At 42.7% G+C, this 19,659-nt stretch overlaps 2 protein-coding genes across 2 annotated transcripts in view; one reads left to right on the top strand and one right to left on the bottom strand.

The window, feature by feature from the left end:
- Positions 1-1,771: 1,771 nt before the first annotated feature.
- gdnfa (glial cell derived neurotrophic factor a) lies at positions 1,772-6,642 on the top strand. The gene is made up of 3 exons (XM_070850908.1): positions 1,772-2,051; positions 2,896-3,126; positions 6,077-6,642. The coding sequence occupies exons 2-3, from the start codon at positions 2,922-2,924 to the stop codon at positions 6,640-6,642; spliced, it is 771 nt and encodes a 256-aa protein (XP_070707009.1). The 5' UTR covers positions 1,772-2,051; positions 2,896-2,921.
- Positions 6,643-13,064: 6,422 nt separating this feature from the next.
- Positions 13,065-19,659, bottom strand: part of LOC139218785 (WD repeat-containing protein 70) — a 38,075-nt gene continuing 31,480 nt past the window's right edge. The window contains exons 14-18 of the mRNA XM_070850469.1: positions 18,684-18,784; positions 17,934-18,013; positions 16,102-16,218; positions 14,033-14,195; positions 13,065-13,312 (exon numbers count right to left, since the gene is read on the bottom strand). Of these exons, the coding sequence (XP_070706570.1) occupies positions 13,225-13,312; positions 14,033-14,195; positions 16,102-16,218; positions 17,934-18,013; positions 18,684-18,784 (549 nt within the window). The 3' untranslated portion in view covers positions 13,065-13,224. The remainder of the gene's footprint in view (positions 13,313-14,032; positions 14,196-16,101; positions 16,219-17,933; positions 18,014-18,683; positions 18,785-19,659) is intronic.

The raw sequence follows: 19,659 nt of genomic DNA, 5'->3' as shown, positions 1-19,659 counted from the left end.
AGATAGATAGCCCGATTGAATAGTTGAGATAGGGAGTGGATGTTGAAGACGATCCTGTAACAGCAGGACAGTAATAGCACTGACACTAAAACATGACAGCAAGCATCAACTTATTCTAAATACCAAAGACGTTTTGCTTTTGTGTGTAAAAAAAAATTTGCGAAACAGGATGTAAGTCTATAGTTGCAAACAAAAACAAATCAAATGAATCCAGAATGGTTGTATCACGGCAAAGCAAACATTAGAAGCTGTCAGTTAACACAATGAAACCATGTGAGAACATGACAGAAAGGAATCCATACAATGAGGACTTGGCTCCATACCGTGCAGATACTTTAGGAATGGGCAGGGCGCACACAAAAAAAAGAAAACATGTAATGACAAGAAGTTTCAGCCCATGAGCAAACAAATATGAGCCTTAATACCACTGAATAACAGATAAGTCTGCGTGGATTTAAAATGTCAGTGCTGGGATTTCTATCCTTTTATTCAACAGCCATCTTTAGCAGCATTTTACATGCTAAATTAAAACCAGGATGCCTCTTGGACAAGCAAGTGTTCGGTCGTTTGGAAGGAGCCAGTCTCTTCTGGCACATGAACACAAAATGATTTCAGTTCTTGAAGGACTGAGTGACTTGTGGAATTCAGTTTTTGCAGAAGATGAAAGGCTGTAGCTATGAAGGGTGCAGCTTGTAAATCATGAAAGGTGATGGAAAAGGCTTTCTCAGGTGCCACAGCTTGGCTGCTCTTTCTTTTGTGGTCTGTGCCGTGCTGCCCCCGGGCTCACCTTGACAAGAAACCGCTTATTGAATGACCAGATGCTCCAAAGTATGTATGACTTACTTTTTTTTTAATCATTTAATGAATTTGTGGTGAGAGAAATTTGCAAATGTCCACTTTTAATCTAACGCAGAGTCCACCAGAGTGGACCACAGTGCCATAAATGCTCCTCTCACGTATTTACAAATATGTTCTAGTAAATAGCAGTTGAAGTGGGACTCTTAAATTTGAGATGTGTGTAGCCATCAGACGGAACTCGACACCGTTGCGCAGAGCGCGGAGATCAGGTTAGAAACATGCATCGCAACAGAACATCTCCAAATCGCATTCCGCATACTGAAATCTAATCCGAGGACATCAGGATGTGTGACATAATCCCCAAGACATCTGAAAACTGCGCTCCTCCGAACGGGGCTCCAGGGGTGGTTTGGAGAGATATGCGGACCTCTGTTACTCACTGTTTGCTCTTGCAGGGATATATAAAAGAGGGGCGGACACCAACTGGCCCAAACGTCAGAGCGCACTTAACTATAAATCTCTCCAAACTGCCCTCTGCGCCCGGCGCGGTGTTATGCGCAGACATCTGTCCTGCTTCAGTCCAGTATGAGGGAAAACGCGTGTGGAAACTCTCCGAGCTACATAGACACAATCTGACCCGGAGAAATATGGAGAATAAATACCCCCATGTGCGCTGTTTACCATGTCAAGATACTGTCAGGCCTTTGCGATTATGAACGTTTAACGCAGTTCTGGATATAACGGCGCAATAACTGTTTTTATCAAGAGGCAGACAAAAAGCTGCGGGCACTCTGGGAAACAGATATTGTGCACCTTTTGCGCCTCGCCTATGCGCCGGAGACGCTGATGTCTTCATTGGACTCCTTTCAGTCGGAGATGGTGGAACTCGCTCGGATTTCCAACGTGGAAACGTAGCATCCAATTAATCAGCGACTGCAACTGTACCCCGTAAGGCGCAGTGGCACTTGGTCCGCTCTCTTCAACACCTACCTTTGGACTCCAAAGTGTGGAAAGACGCGTGGTCGGTGCGCTGGATCGGAGTATGAAAAACACACCTGGTGCGGCATTTCAGCCTTTTCCCCATCAGGACACAAACCGAATTTGAGCTCACTTCAAGGAAATTCTCGGACTGTGGCTGTTAGACTATTCATGCAGCTGATTCTGTTTGGGACACTGCACGAGTCGCGTTTACTGTTTGGATTCTTAACACCAACGGCCAAGCGAGTATCAGGTCTGCATGGGCCATATTTAAGGTAAGCGAGGGAATCTGATGTTTAGGACTTGAGGGCGTAAAAATAAGATATTCCCCCAAATCCTCAGACTATTTGTGCGCAAAGGGCACTGAAGTTATTGTCGTTGAAATAGCAAATCAAAAAGAAAAATGCAACTTATGCATTTCTAACGACAGTTGTTAGGACTTTTGCAAAGCATGTTTAAGCCCGGTATTTACCCATGCGTAGCTGTTTAGGTTTACTGCAGACTCAACATGCCATTAGACAGAGTCACGTAAGCTTTGGGGATCGCCATCTGGCCAACTCGCACCATTATTTAGGCTATCGTTGCCAGCACGCTTTGGTGCGTGCTTTAACCAGTGCAGGCGGTGTGAGGCGCACCCTCCGTGCCTCATTAGAAGTAGCAAGAGCTCGTCTGATATCACAACAACATGAATGTATAATCCAGATGTGCGCGGACGTCAGGAGAGAATAAATGAGTGGCAGGCTTTCGGTAGATCACAAATGGCTGACATGTCAAAACCGCGGTACTTTTTACGCACAAATTTACGCATTCTTATCACGCACATCCCCCGGCTGTGTTTCAGTGTGATCCATTTATTTAGGATTTTCTGGTAGGTTGGCTGTGACATTCATATTGATAGCAAACCTCACTGTGAGACAAAGTGAATCCCAAAACCTCTTGACACGATGCCACATGGTTATTAATACAGAATGAGTCACTGTTTCAAACACTTTGCTGACTTCAACATAAACAAGAGTTGGCCTACATTCTGATTGTGTTTTGAAATATTACTATCATGATTATTATTGTCATTATTTAGTATGCCTCTACTCTGCTTTATATCCCCTCTTATTTGTGCAGCTTTCTTCATAGGAACTGAGTCTAAGATGAAGTTATGGGATGCTTTGGCCACGTGTTTGTTGCTCCTGAGCTCTGTTGCTACACGGCCTCTCTACCAAAACACCCAGCCAGCCAAGAGGACTTATTTCCCCAGCAGCTACAGTGATTCTGTGTCCCTGTCTGTGGAGGACGAAGAGCCAGCGTTCCAGCGTGAAGACCACAACCTGCAGGAGATCACTATGGAGGATCAATGTAAGGCACACGGCATGTTTGTTACATTATAGGTCTGTGCTGCTTGTGCAAACCAATGTTAAACCATTTAATCATATAGGAAAAAGCGGAATCTAACATCTTTTCATCTCATTGACACACACTGCTATGTGCCGACAATGGTGCATATAGCTCAGAATATAGGATGCATTTTGTGTAAGAGCAATTCAGACATGACTGTTACACATTTGGCTTGTTGACCCAGTAATTTAGCCTGTCCTGACTAATTACAGTCAGCAAGCTGAGCGATAGTCAGTGGGTTGAGCCAACAGCGGAGAGTCTTACATTGATAAGGCTCTGAGACAGGCAGGTTATCAGATGGAAGATCTTAATTTGTGTTTTATTGCTCCTGTGGGTTACATCACACTGATGTCAAAACAAGCCAGCAGCTCGAACAAGAGTACGAACAGCTCCAATCCCTGAGGTCGCCCTCTACATTTCCCCTTCTGCCAATGTTTACGTTCACCTTTGCCTCTCTGCGACTTGGAGCCCCATGACCTTTATCCATCTGCCAAAAGTTAGAAATCATGGCATGTTGTCGAGAAGGCAGTGCGAACCAGGAATTTCCAGGGGAGAGAGGCTGGACAACACCGGAGAGTTTAAAGCATCAAGTGAGAGTTCTGTGTTTATATTCGTTTTAACAGCGATAGTGGGCAGGAATTTATTTTGTTTGGATCCATGCGACGCTGTATCATCTTCAGACAGAGGTAAATGCGGCCAAGAACTAGATGAGGAATGGAACATTTGGATAAATGTTTGTCCTGCCACCTCATTTTCTGTTTGGACTGCGGTGACATCACTGATCTGCTTTGTAATCCAAGACCATCAACTATGCACTAATAGTGTAAACAACAGTGCGGCTCGAAGAGAGGATGGGTCTTTTGATTTGCCTGAAATGTGGAAGAAAAATGTAGTTTTCTCTTCCGATTTTTATTTGTCAGCTCCCACTGGTGCGTTGGTGATTAGTTTAAAACCAAAACGTCACTCTTTGGTATTGACTCTGCAAAACGATGGCACAATTTGCACCGTGAACCACTTCATTTGCCAGCAGTCCAGTGTGTCACACTGTCGTACTGTAGCCCTCCTGCTTGTCAGCTGACCTACAATAGAAGGCGTCTAAATCAAAGGGCAGGTGTGTCTAAACAGATTGGCCTGGGAACACCTGATATACTAGCGGCGGGCCAATCAGCTGTGGAGCGCAGGCAGATCGGGTGTCCTGTGAGCTGCCAGAGGAGCAGGTAAAAGAGGAGAGATAGGTGACACTGCAATAGAGAGACCCTGTTAACCACAACACCACCTGCCAGACATCGCACCCCATCGCCCTGACTTCTTGACACACGTACAACACAATGACACACACGCAGACCCACGCAGGTAATGTAATTAAAGTCGGACTAATTGATTCATTTCACGTCTTCGTGGTCTCCATATATAGTTCCACTGTTGCCAGACCTGCAGACGTTGGGAGTAGGAGAGACATAATTCCATAATAGAACCAACATGTAAGACAGGAGGGCCCGAGACCCTCAGTCAGTCCTCGTGGTCTTTGCAGCAGATGGTGGAGAGCTGTGCTGGTGCATGCTTTCAGTTTTGAGCAGACTACAATCTGCCTTATCTAAATGACCCAGAGCATATGATTTGCTTTTATTTGGCCTTTGAAGTCTGGGTATTCTAAAAGATTTAAATGACTCATAAACTGTGTCACACTGCATCTGTCTCGGTGGTGTAATTAGTCTGGGCCCACTGTATCAATGCAAGCAGTTGGTGTGTGGAAGCAAATCAGGCTCACTTAAGCTGTGTAGCTCATCAGCCTCTGACGATTCAAGTTCTTTGAGATCGGAACCTGACGTAGGCGGCATGGCGGCCACGTTGTTAATGCAAAGTCAAGTCTGCCCTCATCCCATCATTACGGACGTACACATCTTTGTCTCCTCTAACAACAAGTCGTCTCAAAATGGAACCCCCTCTGACCTTCAGCCTCTCACCCCCCCCACAGTCATGTTGGAAGGAGTTACAGCAGGGCATCTGCACATCCATATGAACAACTCTGCATTCCTCCACCTGAACATAAATCTATAAATCAGCATGCACCGTTTCTCATCTGCACATTTCTCATTATTTACGTACATTGTCTGTATTTGTGTCGGCACATATTTTTGGACACTTTAACGCCTATATGCTGGCTGACCATAACCGTGCAGTTACCAAATAATGTACATCATTCTTTTCTGCTCAAATTTTACCCCAGTCAGGATGATTTGTTGAGCTCATTCAGTGGTAGTGCATTTATTTAATTCTCATTAAATCACGAGGCTGAAGCTAACAGTGCGGCAGCTTAGCTTAGCTGAACGACTGGAAGCAGTCTGAGCATTTTCATGTTCAAGCAGATATAGAAAGTTTATATGTGATGCTTAGAGGTGATGGCAGGCACATTTTGTTAGCCAGGGCTAGTTGCTCACACTCTTTGAGCTAAGCTAAGCTAACTGGCTACCTGCTGTAGCTTCATTTTTAGCAGACAAAAATGAGAAATGCCTTGATCTTCTCATGTAACTCAACAAGAAAGCGCATTTTCCAAAATGTTAAAAGATTTCGGGCTAATGTGGACCTTCCTTATTTTCCATTCATTTCTTATTGATGTGATTTTCATACATCAGAAAGATAAATTCTCACTTAACTGCATCCATAAGCTCTTCTGCTGAAATTTCTGGATGTTTTCATACCCTTCATGTCGTTTTTATAATGTTTGGTTAGTTTTTTGCCCACAGGGATATTTAAAGATTTATTTTATCTGCTCATATAGTCTTTGAAACATTACTCAACAACATGGTATTCAATGATTTACTACTTTCAGTGATTTGAAGAAAGTCATTCAGTGAGGAAATTATTCTGATGCCATATTTACAGGAGAATCTGTTCCCTCTGTATCTTCCAGATGACATCGCAGGTCCCTATCCAGAGCAATTTGATGATGTAATGGATTTTATTGAGGCTACCATTGGCAGACTCCGGAGATCGTCAGAGCCCATAGGGGGCCCCAGGGGACGCAGAGAGCAGAGACAGAGGGGAGCAGCAAACACAGGAGGCATGAGAGGCGAGGGGAGAGGACATAGTGACAAGAGGCGGGGTCGGAGTCGGGGTCGAGGGGGAAGTCGAGGCGGCAAAGGAGGGCGAGGCGAGAAGGAGAGGGAGAGGATATCGGTGCAGACTCGAGGCTGCTTGCTAAAGGAGGTCCACCTCAATGTGACGGACTTGGGGCTTGGCTACCAGACTAAGGAGGAGCTGATCTTTCGGTACTGCAGCGGCCCCTGCGTGGAGGCAGAGACCAACTATGACAAGATCCTCAACAACCTCACACACAACAAGAAGCTGGACAAGGACACGCCCTCTCGCACCTGTTGTCGACCAATCGCATTCGATGATGACTTATCTTTCCTGGACGATAATGTAGTGTATCACACACTGAAGAAGCATTCTGCTAGGAAGTGTGGCTGCGTCTGAGGACATCACATGGATGTGACAAAATGACCGACATGACCAGCATCAGAGATCTAAGGATCACCTTTTATAAGCTGGTGCTGCAAAGGGAGAGATCACTGTTGGAAATGGGCATAGGAGTTCTAAGAGGGAGTGTATTGTCCCTCATTTTTGTCAGTATTCATGAAAGGAGACAGAGGTGAGTATACAAAGGTCACCACTGTGACCTGAGAGACGACGGAACAGCTGTTCAAAAAGCAAACTGAACATCTAACTTCGACAGTCCGTGCTCAGTCCTTCGGAACCCCTGACCAGTATTTGACAGTTCAACCAGACACATGCAGAAACGTATGAGGCGTGTACCAATTTGCAGAAGAAACAATACTGTTACACTTCCAGATTTGCTAACTGTGCTGTCTAAAAAGGTGAGAGTGAAGAAAACTTTTGACTAAGTTGGATTGGTTTTTCTTTTGGTTTTTTAAAAAATTTTTTTAGAACAATTCATTTTTCCTGGAACATCAGTTTTTCCATAGCTGGCTCCTAAGACTCCAGATGACTGCGGAGATTTGAGGAGTATATTCAGCTGCAGTCTAAATCACTTATATAGTCTGGGTGTTGACATTTACATTCAGAGCCAATGAATGAGAAGTACCACACCGGAATTCACCAAAGACTTCTTGGTGCATCGCATCTACATAAAATCCAATCATATAAAAATATATATATATATATGTATACATACATACACGTGTGTGTAAGAGGTATATTTATTAAGATGGAATTAACTTATTGTTATTTATTTCAATCCATTTTATGAAAGAAATTGTCGTTCTTCTTATTTATTTAAAAGCTTTTGTTTGTCCTGGATGGTGCCAAAGCGGAGCATTTTCTCAAGAAAAGTCTAAAAAGGTGATCCAGAACTGCTAAACGCTCACTCACACATCCTAATGATGCTTATTCGCCTCACTTAGATTCCAGGGTTTTTCTGTTCATGACTCCCAAAGATCATCATCAGCAATCACGTTAAGGGAGGGTAGAAAGATACAGAGGAGGGGACCAATAGAAGATTTTCGATTGAATTGATCTGTGTTTTGAAGCATTTTGAGGGACAGCAGGGTATTTTTTTTTTTTTTTTTTTTGGACATTTCACCTCATTTTCCCCAATGTGACCGTGTTAAAATGGGGGGGGGGGGGGATTACAGGTGTTGCTCTCTTTTCACAAGACCTCGGTATAGACGCAAACTTATCATTATACTGTATCTATAATACTGTATGTATGTTTACAAGGAGGCAAATGACTCTTTGCTGCTGTTTTTTTTTTTTCTCCAAGGTAATTTTCCAATGAATAATCCGGAATAGATTTAGTGTCGCTCCAAACAGAAGCCATCACATCTTTTAATTGCAATCTAAAATCAACACGAGAGTAGTGGTCTCTCTGAGGATCTGTAGGTGCCTTTGAGGAACCATCTTTTGAGTCACAGAAGCTGCTAGAATGCTGGCCTATCAGCAGGTGTTACTCAAAACCTCTCTCTGGCCTTGCACCAAGTCTGAGCAAAGGCTTTGCAGCGGTTACCGTCCCAAGAGGCTTTAAAGTTCACAGGACTGCCTGTGTTTCTGTCTGTCTTCATTCTGACAGACAGGTCTTACTCCCTGAAAGGGGATTTGAAAGTGATCCTCTGACACGAGTCTTAACCAAATATCCCAGTTGGAAAGAGGCATTTAGGTGAAGGCAGTTAAAGGAAGATATAGGTACTGTAGCTGCTGTCATCACCAAGCGATGTAAATATCTCAAGACTAGACGTTTGGACAAAAGAATATGTTTTGGAATTACAGAGGGAGGACAATAGGTAGGCTCAACAAAGCTTTCTACATATTGAACAAAGTTACTACCCAGAAATTTACATCCAGGAAAACAGGATTTTTAAATGCATGTTGCTGTGCCCATCGGGACCCTGCGAGGGGATGGTTTTAAGTGGAACAAAGAGCCCTCGGGTAGGTCTTGATGTTAGCACGGATTAGGGACCAAGGTATCTGTGCCCACCCAGCAGCAAGCAAGCCAGCTTTACTGTGTAATCCCCCCGCACACAGAACAAATCCACTGCATCAAGCTGAATTTAGGCCAAACACTACACACAGAGGAAAAAAAAAAAAAAAAAAAAACTCTTTTATCACAGCATACCTCATCAATTGGATCATCTTCCCCTTTAACAACTGATTCGTTCGTAAGCCCTTCCAGATGAGAATGTGCAGTTAGGAGACTTCCCAGAAGCCTCAGAGCGCCTCGCTACTCTTCGATACCATACGTTAAAGTGTGTAAACTACGACCACTAGCCCCTCTCATCTTCACGGCCGTTTCCTCGGCGATTAGTCCTCTGGTTTTGATGCAAAGGTAAACAAGCAAAAGGTAAAGATGCAAAGGAATCCTCAGTGTTAATATCTGGGTGAAAAAAAAAAAAAGAAGGATTGGATTTGTTTCCACTCCTCATTGTGTTAACACCTCTGTGAAACCTGTCATGTCGTCTCACTTGTTTTCGTGTTACAGAACCAAAGCTCTTGGCAGACTTTATTTTTGTACAATATTCATTTTATAACTTTTTACAGAATTAAACTTGTTTCTATCAAATGAACATGTCTCCTGGTGTTCTGCCATGTAGAATAATGGTCCAGTGCCAGATGGTGCTAATTTGCCTGGGATATGTTTACACAAGCATCATGTACAATTGGGGATGAAAATTCCGGTAAAAACGGAGAATTGTGGGGATGGTTTGAGAGATGGCTTCTACAGTGTATCGTCCCCTCCTGTTCTGCATTCCTGAACACTAGCCTAGGGTTGTACAGTAAACAAAAGCTAGCTGTAAAGCGCCACTGAGCTGTAAATCATGGCTCTCCAGAATGTTTCCACTGTGCAACCAAGATATGTAAATGCTGATGAGAAAATGGAGCAGTACAGACAGTGAGTCACTAAGCAGGGGGGCTCAAGGTGTGTATACAGTGTGTAGTTAAGGTACCACAAGAGCTGTTTAAGTCTTTTGGGGCTCAATTCTTGTAATACCAAGTCACAAGTCTACATAAGTTTGTTTTCAATGATTTCGGGGCCTGATAGTACTATCAAAATGACATTCAGCATTTAATAATTACAGTTTTTTTTCAGTTGCTAAAAGCATTGTTGAGTATTGACGCCACGTTTTTAAAACTTCATACAGTCTGCATTTCCAACGCACATCTTGGCCAGTTAATCTCATTTCCAAAACTCACTCAAACTACCAAAACACCTGATACATGTCCCAAAATGAGCAAAATCGACCAACTCTCACTCAAAAAGTAGAAATTGTCATGACACCTTGGCCTGAAAATGAACGAACACCTTTTCACTTTGTTGACTGTACTTAACTATTTGTATCAAGAATGAATCAGAAATGAAGCTATTTGATTCATTATCCCTTATTTTTCAATATCTTTGGATAGAATAATTTGCAAAAAATAAAAATGTAAAATTCTGAAATTCAAGAGAAAACACAAACAAAAACGCTCTAGTCCTCCCTCTCGCCTGCATGCGGCCATAAGTTCTCATCAAAATCACATCTCACATCCTCTCTGGAGCAGGAGTAGCACTGAGATCCTGGGATGTGCAGTAAACCAGTCACATTTCTTTCCCTTTGGTGGGTTTTTGCCAGGTTGAATCCAGCCTCATCCCCAAAGATGAGTGTACATGCAGTTGGCTTAGCTTCCACCTCCATCACTCTATAAAATACTATAAATCCATAGTTTTACAGTACTTAACATTATGCAAAGCTCTGTATGCACCCTGTCTGGTTATTAAACGGACATCTTTCCTAAATATATTGATACCAGAGCTCTTTCACACATTCACCTGATTATTCTATCTTTATGTTGTGTCTCTTTCACTCTGCCAGTTGTCATTGTGTACCGTATCTACATTCCCAAAAGTGATATAGTCTGCCAGCACTGTGTTCAGAATTTCCCGCAGTTATTGCATTGTTGCCAGTTACCATGTCAACAATTGCAAATTCTTGCGTATCTGAAAATATTCTGCCTTTTCCTCTTGTGGGAGGCAACCTTTGGAGCCTACACAGCACAAACACAATCAGTGTATTTCAAAATGTCAGTACATGTTAACTATTGAACGCCACAGATCGATCCAGGTTTCCAAACATCATTCCAAAGCCTGGCCTTTTTTATCCGTTTGAGCCTAAGTTGCAGTCGTCTGTGTTTGGAGTGATTATTATTTCATTTTATTGTAAACATTCAGCTTTAAATTGCAGATATATATGCAGACATGCACAGAGTTTTCTTAATCTGTTTCGACTGTGTGTTTAACGCTTTTGGAAGCTGTGTTAGCATTTGCAAAAATGTGCAGCAGATGTTTTGCTGTGTGAGGAGTTTTGACCATGCGACTCCGGTCCAGTGACCAACGCATGTCAGCGATCGAAAGAAATGTTTTGGTTCAGTTGCGGCGCTTGTTTCCACCACTAAAAACCTGCTCGGCCCCAAAAGGTAGACCGTTAAAGTTAGCGAGTAGCCGGCAAACATTCTGGAACATTTACCATCTATAGAGCTAGAATTGGAGCCAGAAATATGACATCAAATAAAGGATAATGTTGCTGTTTTGCCATATCAACAACTCCACAAATCTGGACTAGTACTTGTTTGTTCATGTCAAATGATGTGCTTTTATCATGCATGATATCACATGGTAGTGGATTGGCTGGGCAGTCACTCATCTCACCTCCAACTGCTGGCTGAGACCTTTTCTCCTCAAGAAGAGTTTGACGTCAGCTTCTCCCCCCATGAAGTCAGTCTCCTCTTAAAAACATCACTCATTGTCCTCCCATATTTCTTGTCCTGGTATTTCTTTGTCTTTTATTCATTTTATGGCCACAGGGACTTTGCCAGGACACTGAGACATTCAACTGTCTGCTCGTAACTTTGGTTGGCAAGGAATTTAACACAGCACTGCAGTTTCCCCCCCACTGTAAGACACTGAGGAGAAGCGGCAGCGAAACGACTGATATGGAATGTAAAGACTTTTGTTTTTTTTATGGGTTTTTTTACGATGTTAGTGGAAGCATGTTATTGGACAAAAAAAACCCCAGCAAATTTATTATGAAAATCTGCATGTAATAATACCGGCGAAATGTATACAGCTTAACGAACCATGTGACGCTTACAAACTAGTTGCCCTTTAAAAGCAAGATCACTCAGATTAGTCTGGTGCTGGAGGCAGAGGTGGCGTCCCAGGGAGAAGTATAAAGAAAACAAACATGGTTTTCATTGGATGTGTGTGTTGTGGATTTCTTTGTCAGCTGTGCAGGTCATTCGGGGGATTTTAAGGTAAAACAGAGAATTGGCTCCATTCTGTTATAGGTGTGCTACGAAGACATTCCACATTATTAATTGTTTGCTGCAAAGCCAAATACGACAAATTTGTATTTTTGCAGACACGACTAATTTTGATCTTAAAAATCAAGGTGTGAAAGCAATTGGGTGCCATTTGGTGCTGGAGCTTGAGCTTGAGTTCATTGCTCACACTAAAAAAAATGGTTGAACACATTGTTGCATCTCAAATCTGAAGTTGCCAACTGAGCAAACTTCAGCAGACAAGGACCTTGACATGTGATTGAAAGCTACCCAAAAGTAAGTGGACATTGATGTTGAGATTAATTTGAATGAGAATTAATCAAATTAAATTTGAATCATCGTGTTTTTTTTGTCTATATTAGATATTACAGCACTTGCAGTACCTTAATAATTGTGCACAAATTAGGCCGTACGAACTTTATTAAAAGCAACGAGACAAAACACCAGCTTTGTTGCACTGTGCATTCCATTATTGCATGTTTGAGCGAGTGCTTCACACAAACAGGTATCTGGCAGGAGGGCTCCCTTGACCGGCCGATGAAAACATGTTGTAACTTCACTTTATATTCTTTTGCCAATTTGCGATACAGTTTAAATTCCTTTATTTAGGTTTTGGGGAGATGTAGAAGGAAATCTAAATTATCAGATTGCCGAAGCAAGATTTGTTTGTCAACTCAACAGCTTTAAAAACCTTCACAAAGTACAGAAGTGGCTGCATGTATTTGTACTTCTTTACAATTTCCTTTTTTACAAACTAAACACTGCTCTTCATAGTTGATGAACAAAACCAGACCACAAAATCTGGAGCTGATTTATGAGGTTTTAGCAAACTCTGCAGATGTGGAGGGAGAGGACAATAGCGATGATGAAAATAAAGTCTATGTAATCAAAACAGACACAAAAAGCCAAGTTCTTCCAGTGGTTGATGAATTGCAACGAGAGGAACGTAAACCTGTATAAAATTATATCATGCTCTGTGAAAATGCCTGCGTGTTTATATGCTGGATAGAAGCACACACATACATATAGACGCTTAAAAACCATTATAGGAGGAAGAACAGAAGCTGTACAATGTAGTAATTTACTTGATGCTCCTGTGCACAGTATCTGACAGTAACTGTGTGTTCTGGGATTGATCCTGAGACCTTGCGGTTACAGTGCTGTATATTCAGCCACAAACCCACCCTGTGAGCTGCCCTATATAAAATCATCTGCTGTGGAAGCACCTCAGATTTTTCGTTTCTTCCACTCTGGTTCCTTGTCGGCCTCCTCATCCTCCGACGATTCCTCTGCAAACACAGGCTCTGGCTGGGTCCTACAGGGAGTCACAAAAAAGGGATAATGGCTTAGCAGTATTGTTAAGACAATGTCAGGGCATAGCAGTAAACTGCAAATTAAAGATAATGACCCGATGCCGGAGCTGTGAATGCGTGAACGCTCTAAGAAGTTTGAATTGTAGCCTTTCAGTCAAATAATTTCAATAATTTCTATACAGGCCGTGTGAAGCTTTAAGAAGCACAGGCTGTAAACAGAGCTGCTCCTCAGCAGCATTAGCTTGATGTTTAATGCGACTGTGAGCCAAGCAAGCAGAGCTGATAGTGACTATTGACCTGCTTCTTAAGAGCAACCAGGCGAAAAACGGTGTGCTTTATAGTTAAATATAATAATCCAGTGATAAGCATTATAGTTGATAGATCTTGTTTATTGTTTCTTTGCAGTATTTGATTCGACTCACGGCTGTGCTGCACGCTTACATAGCCGTCTGAGCCTGATAGTGATCTAAAGCTGTCCATTACTCTCCTTCCTACAGTTTGAAGTGTGTTATCTGTAAAACTGTACAACTCTTTAAACATTTATGTGTCACACCGGTAGGAAGAAACCTAAGCACCATCACAATAGCATAAGCAGCACTCCCAGTACTCACATTACACTGTCTGCTGATGAGCCTGTGAGGAACAGACTAACAGTGAGATGAACAGGGAGCGTGTCACTCATTCAGATTTTTACAAATGAAGGTGGGGGTGGGATTTCTTACTCTGTGTATGCTGGGGCAACCCAGTAAGGGTTTTCTGAGGCTTCCTTGGCGTGACGTAGGATGGCCTCTCGTGGGTTGCTGTCATCCGTTTTATCTAAAGCGATGTTCTTCACAATGAATGATGACAGAGTGCCACCATGAGCGGCTACTCTCCCTCCACGACCTGTCAGGACACACGACTCCTGGATTAGAACAGTTACGACTTTGTGCATAAGAAAAGACACATTGTTAATGTTGGATGACGGCATTTTTTTTTTTAAAGATTGAAAGCATTAATGTGAGCACCCTGTGCATGACAAATGTTAACACACCACAATTTGATTTTTCGATTTGAAAATATGTGTTAACTGTACACAGAAAGCAGTTAAATTAAAGCCGATAAGTTTGGCACCCCCCAGTGGCAGCATCAATATGGCATAGACATAAAAAAGTAAAAATATCACCCATATCTATGTAAAGCCAGACTTCTACCAGACGGACCTAGCAGCCCACTATTGGCTAGTCTTTGGTGCCACATGATTTAATTATCACTATAACTTCTCTATTGTAAAGACCATGACATCACCTGGTTTCAAAGACGCACAAATAGCAGATGTGCAGTTACACTATGTGTGCTGTTTTCACCAGTTTGCTAGCTAGCTTAGCAGCTGATGCATCAGAGAACTTCTGAAATCCAGGATTTTATGTTAAACGATTGTTGCAGACATCTGTTCCAGAAAGCGAATACTTCACATCACCCTGTATTATATTTTTTCTACAAATCCTACTGCTATTTTTAAATAACTGGCATTTTATTGCATTAAGATTTCTATTACAATTCTGTTTTCTCTATTTGTTGCATTCTTGCTCCAGAAAGTAGTGCATACAAGATACAGTGATCTTTGCTGTAGTTACAGTATTTCTGTGCTGTTAGCTGGATTTTCATTATTACAGTTGTCTTAAAAAGATCAAGGATACAATACACATGCATGCATGTATTGTGCGCACACACACACACAAATACACTACTAAAAGCACACAGCTATTTCCTGTGTCTATGGCAGTGAGGTTGTTTGGGGGATCGAGAGGCACCTCTTTCCATTGCTTGTAAGCATCAAGCCAACCACCAAGCATTACCATGCACTTATGCAAAGTCATTCTACACAGAGAATAAACAATATGAGGACAGCCCGTCGCTGAAAAACCACTGGCCTGCTATCCAGTAGTCAAACTTATTTTTTTATACAATGGACTTACATTTTCTTCATTCAAAAGTGACAGGCTGCTCTGTCATTTAGCTGAGCAGTGTGTGTTTTTTTTTTTGTTTTAATAACACAACTTATTACAGTACTAGTAGCACAGTAGAAACAGTAAAACAAGAAAACACTGATGTATTTAATGTATACATTTATATCATCAACCTACTTTGAATGACAAAAACCATTAAGTTGTTGTATTACAGAGGGGCTAAGTGAGTGAAAGTGAAAAAAAAAACATGGGAAAAACACAACAAAACACAGCAGCAATGAGCCAGCTGGAACGCAGTGATGCAGGAAATGTTGTCTGGCACTTCGACTTATTGGAGGTCAAACGTGCATAGGTGCGGCATTTGCGAAACTGTGTATTACAGTCAAAATATAGGCCGACCAACAGTGGGTTCCAGAGTTCAAAATGCATCATTACATCTCGGCAGTTAAAAAATATGAGGCGGCAGCAGGCTACAATGAAGCTCTGAGAGGCCAAGTGGGAGCAGAGCTGTTAGAGCTCTTGACTTCAGCTGGATTGCGTAATACGAAACACATCAACAACTGTGTGGATTTGTACATCTGCTTCTAACAGAATCAAGCATTGAGCCAGTTAACACGACTAATAACACACTTAAAGAACAACTGCAGAACTGTAGTCATACCTCGTTACTATAGTCAAATAAGAGTATCTGTTGTGCATTTTTGTCTTTGCTGTTTAAGGGGTAGTGCTTTGTCCTCCCTCCCATGAACGCTGATTGGAGACACCATAGCATGCTTTTCTTGTTCTTGTCTGTAAAGTTAATGTTCAGCACTAATAAAAGCAAGAAAAAATAAGCTCTTTACCTGGCCCTGACACAGGAGGCTCGGGTTTGTGAGACTTCTTTGGGTCGAGTCTGTCCTTCTCCAGCTGTTTTCGTGTACTCCGCTGCCGGGCCTCTCTGAACATGGGTAAGGCATGGGCTGGAGACACACAGGGTAAACAAGACAATCAAGTTGCTTAGGTGACTCAAACTGCAAGATCACAAAACACAGCCACACAAATAAGCAGGCAGGGCACCTGGAAATGTGTAGAGTGTTCGCAGCCCGCGTACAGTTCTACTTTGCTGAATGAAGACAGAATGCAAGGCTGAGACTTAATGGTGTTTTCATACAGAAAGTGCAGAAACACAATGTCGCCTACTACTACAGCTTGCAGGGCATATGCAAAAAAAACAACAACATGCACCTGTTGACCTCTAGTAGCACCCTTGCTCTTGTGTACTCTTTCTGCCATAGTGCACACCAACATATTCATTATATCCCCCATGTTTAGATTGAGACAATCACTCTACTGCTCTTCACCCCTATCACAATAAAGGCCCCCAGCACTTAAATCCATGAGTGTGTGAGTGAACGTGTGCATGAGTAAGTGTGAATGAGTGTCCTCAAAGGTGTGTGAGAAAGAAGATTGTGTGTGTGTGTGTGTGTGCATTTGTGTTTGTGTAAAATGAGTGTATGTTCTGCTCTTATCCTCAGGGTTACAAAGAGACACTTTAGTAAAGGGCTAGATAAAGTGATTTTCCATTCACGACCCGCGTCGCTGTTCAGTGTTAATTCTTCTCCTCCACGCTACATTAAGCAAAAAGGTTACTGTTAACAGATTCCCTCGCTTTTCTCAATGGGCCGTCTCTTGCTTCCTGTCCCCTCTAATTTTCCAGTGCCAGGGCATCAAGTGCGTCACTCGGCGCTTGTGGCAGTCAAACGCCTGCCTACTTCACACCCTGTTGGCATGGCGATGAAATCACATGATGCATCTGAAAAGGCTGCACTAGCCTAAACAATAAATGGGGTCTGAATTGGGTCTTAGCAGCCAATCGGGGACGGTTTGTCAGCAGCTGTTCTGTTCCTGTAGGTTCATGACTTCATTCTGGGGGCAGAGGAGAGTGAGGCACGCACAAAAGAGATGACAGCCTCGTGCGTGTTGGTGATATGACAGGATGACAGGTAGGGGGGACCAGCAGGAGATCACGCCAACAGAGGTGGGAGAGACAGCTGTCCCTCGCGTGATCCAGCGTGACTGCAGACCACATGGCCGCCGCGTGGCTGTCGATCCATCAGCTAATGGACCTGTGAAAGCCCTGAACACCCTCTCATTCCTCAAAAAGCCCCCTGTACAAGATAGAGTGAGTTTGAATCCTTCTCTGTGTGTGTGTGTGTGTGTGTGTGTGTGTGTGTGTGTGTGTGTGTGTGTGTGTGTGTGTGTGTGTGTGTGTGTGTGTGTGTGTGTGTGAGAGAGAGATACGACAGACAGACACAGCATGTAAACGAGGGTTGAGAGTTGGTAGTTTTGTTATTTATGCCTGAGACGGAATGCTTAGAATATGCTCCACTTATCACATCATGCACTTGGAAGACGGCATTGTTCTGGTGATGCCTCCGCCTTGCTGTTAACACACACAATGTCTTATCATGTGAAGAGCATCGAGCACAGATGGGTTTAGTGACTCAAGGTGGATTGAAGTGCTGGAGGTCTTTGAGAAAGGCACTTCACTTGAATTGCTTCAGTAACTGTTTACTGATTAAAAGGCTAGGTGTGCAAAAAACTTAGTTCATTAAGCGGAGAGTTCAATTAGAAGAAATAGACTCAATATGTTTGAATGTGGACGTGTCTACATATACAGAATGGAGGAGCTTACGTGTGATGATGTAATCTTGCGTTAACGTCTCTGCTTGTTTCTCTTTCCGCTTGCTCTTCACTACACACAGCTTAGCCCCTCTGGAAAAGAGACGGGTGGTTAAAATGGTGCCATTTGAAGGTATCGCATAGAACACAAGGTATCAAAGATGAGGCCTTGCTTTTTTTTTTATCCACCTGAAGAGACTTAAACCAACAATACGTTTATTGCACTACCAATACTATGCAGCCACAACTTAGAATCCCTTATGCCTCCGTGCCACAGAACTAAATTATTGCCCAAAAATATGTCAAAGAGCTACAGTGAGGCATTGGGTGACATGTTTGTTCAGTGGGACCAACAATAAATGATTCAGCGATGGTACTTGGTTTAAAAAATACAGAGACCGATAATGAACATGCAGCATTTTAAAACATCTGGGCCAATTAATTGTTTTTCTCCTGCCAAATTTTACAACTCTATTTTCATGGACATGCTCATGTTTACACTGTTTTGACAGGATGGGGAAAAACTACACTTGTTGTGTTGATTACAATGAACAAATCTGTTCTTCATTGCAACAGTTTGGCTTTTTCATGTGTTTTTAATTGTTTTTGGGTAACAACTGAGTTCAGGCTGTGGCAAAACAGACAATAACTGTAAGGAGGGATACATTGATTGTTGGTTTTAGTCTCTCCAGAGGGACGGGTGCCAATAAACACAAGATAAAATAACAGCAGCTTTATTTCTAAAGGTCTAAACTGAACATACCTGTGGCTTTTAACCGGGTCGTAGTAGACCTTGGCCAGTCCATTCCCAGTTCCCACCATTATTTGGTTAAGTTTTGGGTGCCACAGGCACCGGACGACGCTCTGGAATACACAGACAGCAAAATACAGTTTTTTGTGCAATAACTGGAAGGTGGTACATACAAGGAAAAGAGGTCATACTTTAAAATAGCAGTCCTCAGCAGGCTGTGAATATCTTTCTCTAATGTGGTTCAAATTTGCAAGGATGCTTCTGCTACTCTAACAAAAGGTAACAATCATATTATGTTGACTTAAGTACTGTGAATGTGTGACCCAGGTTGGTTGTGGTACAGTGGGGATCAGTCCCAGCGTGCTCTGCTGCTCTAGTTGACTATATTTGGTTGTTGGGATGAGGGCTGGATCCCTCAGTCTTTGTGTGACAGATGGCCCAGTGCCAATACGCAAATGTGACCACATTTATCCAGAGGTGTGTGTGTGTGTGTGTGTGTGGGAAAGAGATAGAGACAGAGAGAGAAATAAACACACAGTTTCTGGACAGTGATGAAGACCCTCTGTTCATTCTGTGATATGTGAGGTACAGTGCAGTGCTAGACTCCCTGCAGTAGAGCGTCCTTTCCTCACACACATTATTAGAGCATCATAGCCTTCTGTGATGACTTGTGTTTCATCGTTATATCGTTATATTGCGATGTGCATATGTGTATGTCCTGTAGCTGGACAGAATTTTTGTGAGAGCGTGTTTGGCATGTCTTTATGTGGAACAGAGTAGGCAGTCTGGGGGTCTAGGATGGGGGGTGGGTAGGACTACGACTGGGACGTCCAGATTCTGTGATGGTGAAAGCTGCTTAGTGCCCAGCTGTTCAGCTTCCCACCAGGATACCAGGGGAAGGAGTCTCAATCACACACACACACACACACTCGATCATACACAGACACACACATGCACGCACACATGAGGACAGACACGTACAAAGACA

The sequence above is a fragment of the Pempheris klunzingeri genome, chromosome 19 (genome assembly GCF_042242105.1).
Source record: "Pempheris klunzingeri isolate RE-2024b chromosome 19, fPemKlu1.hap1, whole genome shotgun sequence".
Classification (NCBI taxonomy): Eukaryota; Metazoa; Chordata; class Actinopteri; order Acropomatiformes; family Pempheridae; genus Pempheris; species Pempheris klunzingeri.
The sequence above is the reverse complement of the archived record's forward strand: the minus strand, read 5'-3'. Positions and strand labels throughout refer to the sequence as shown.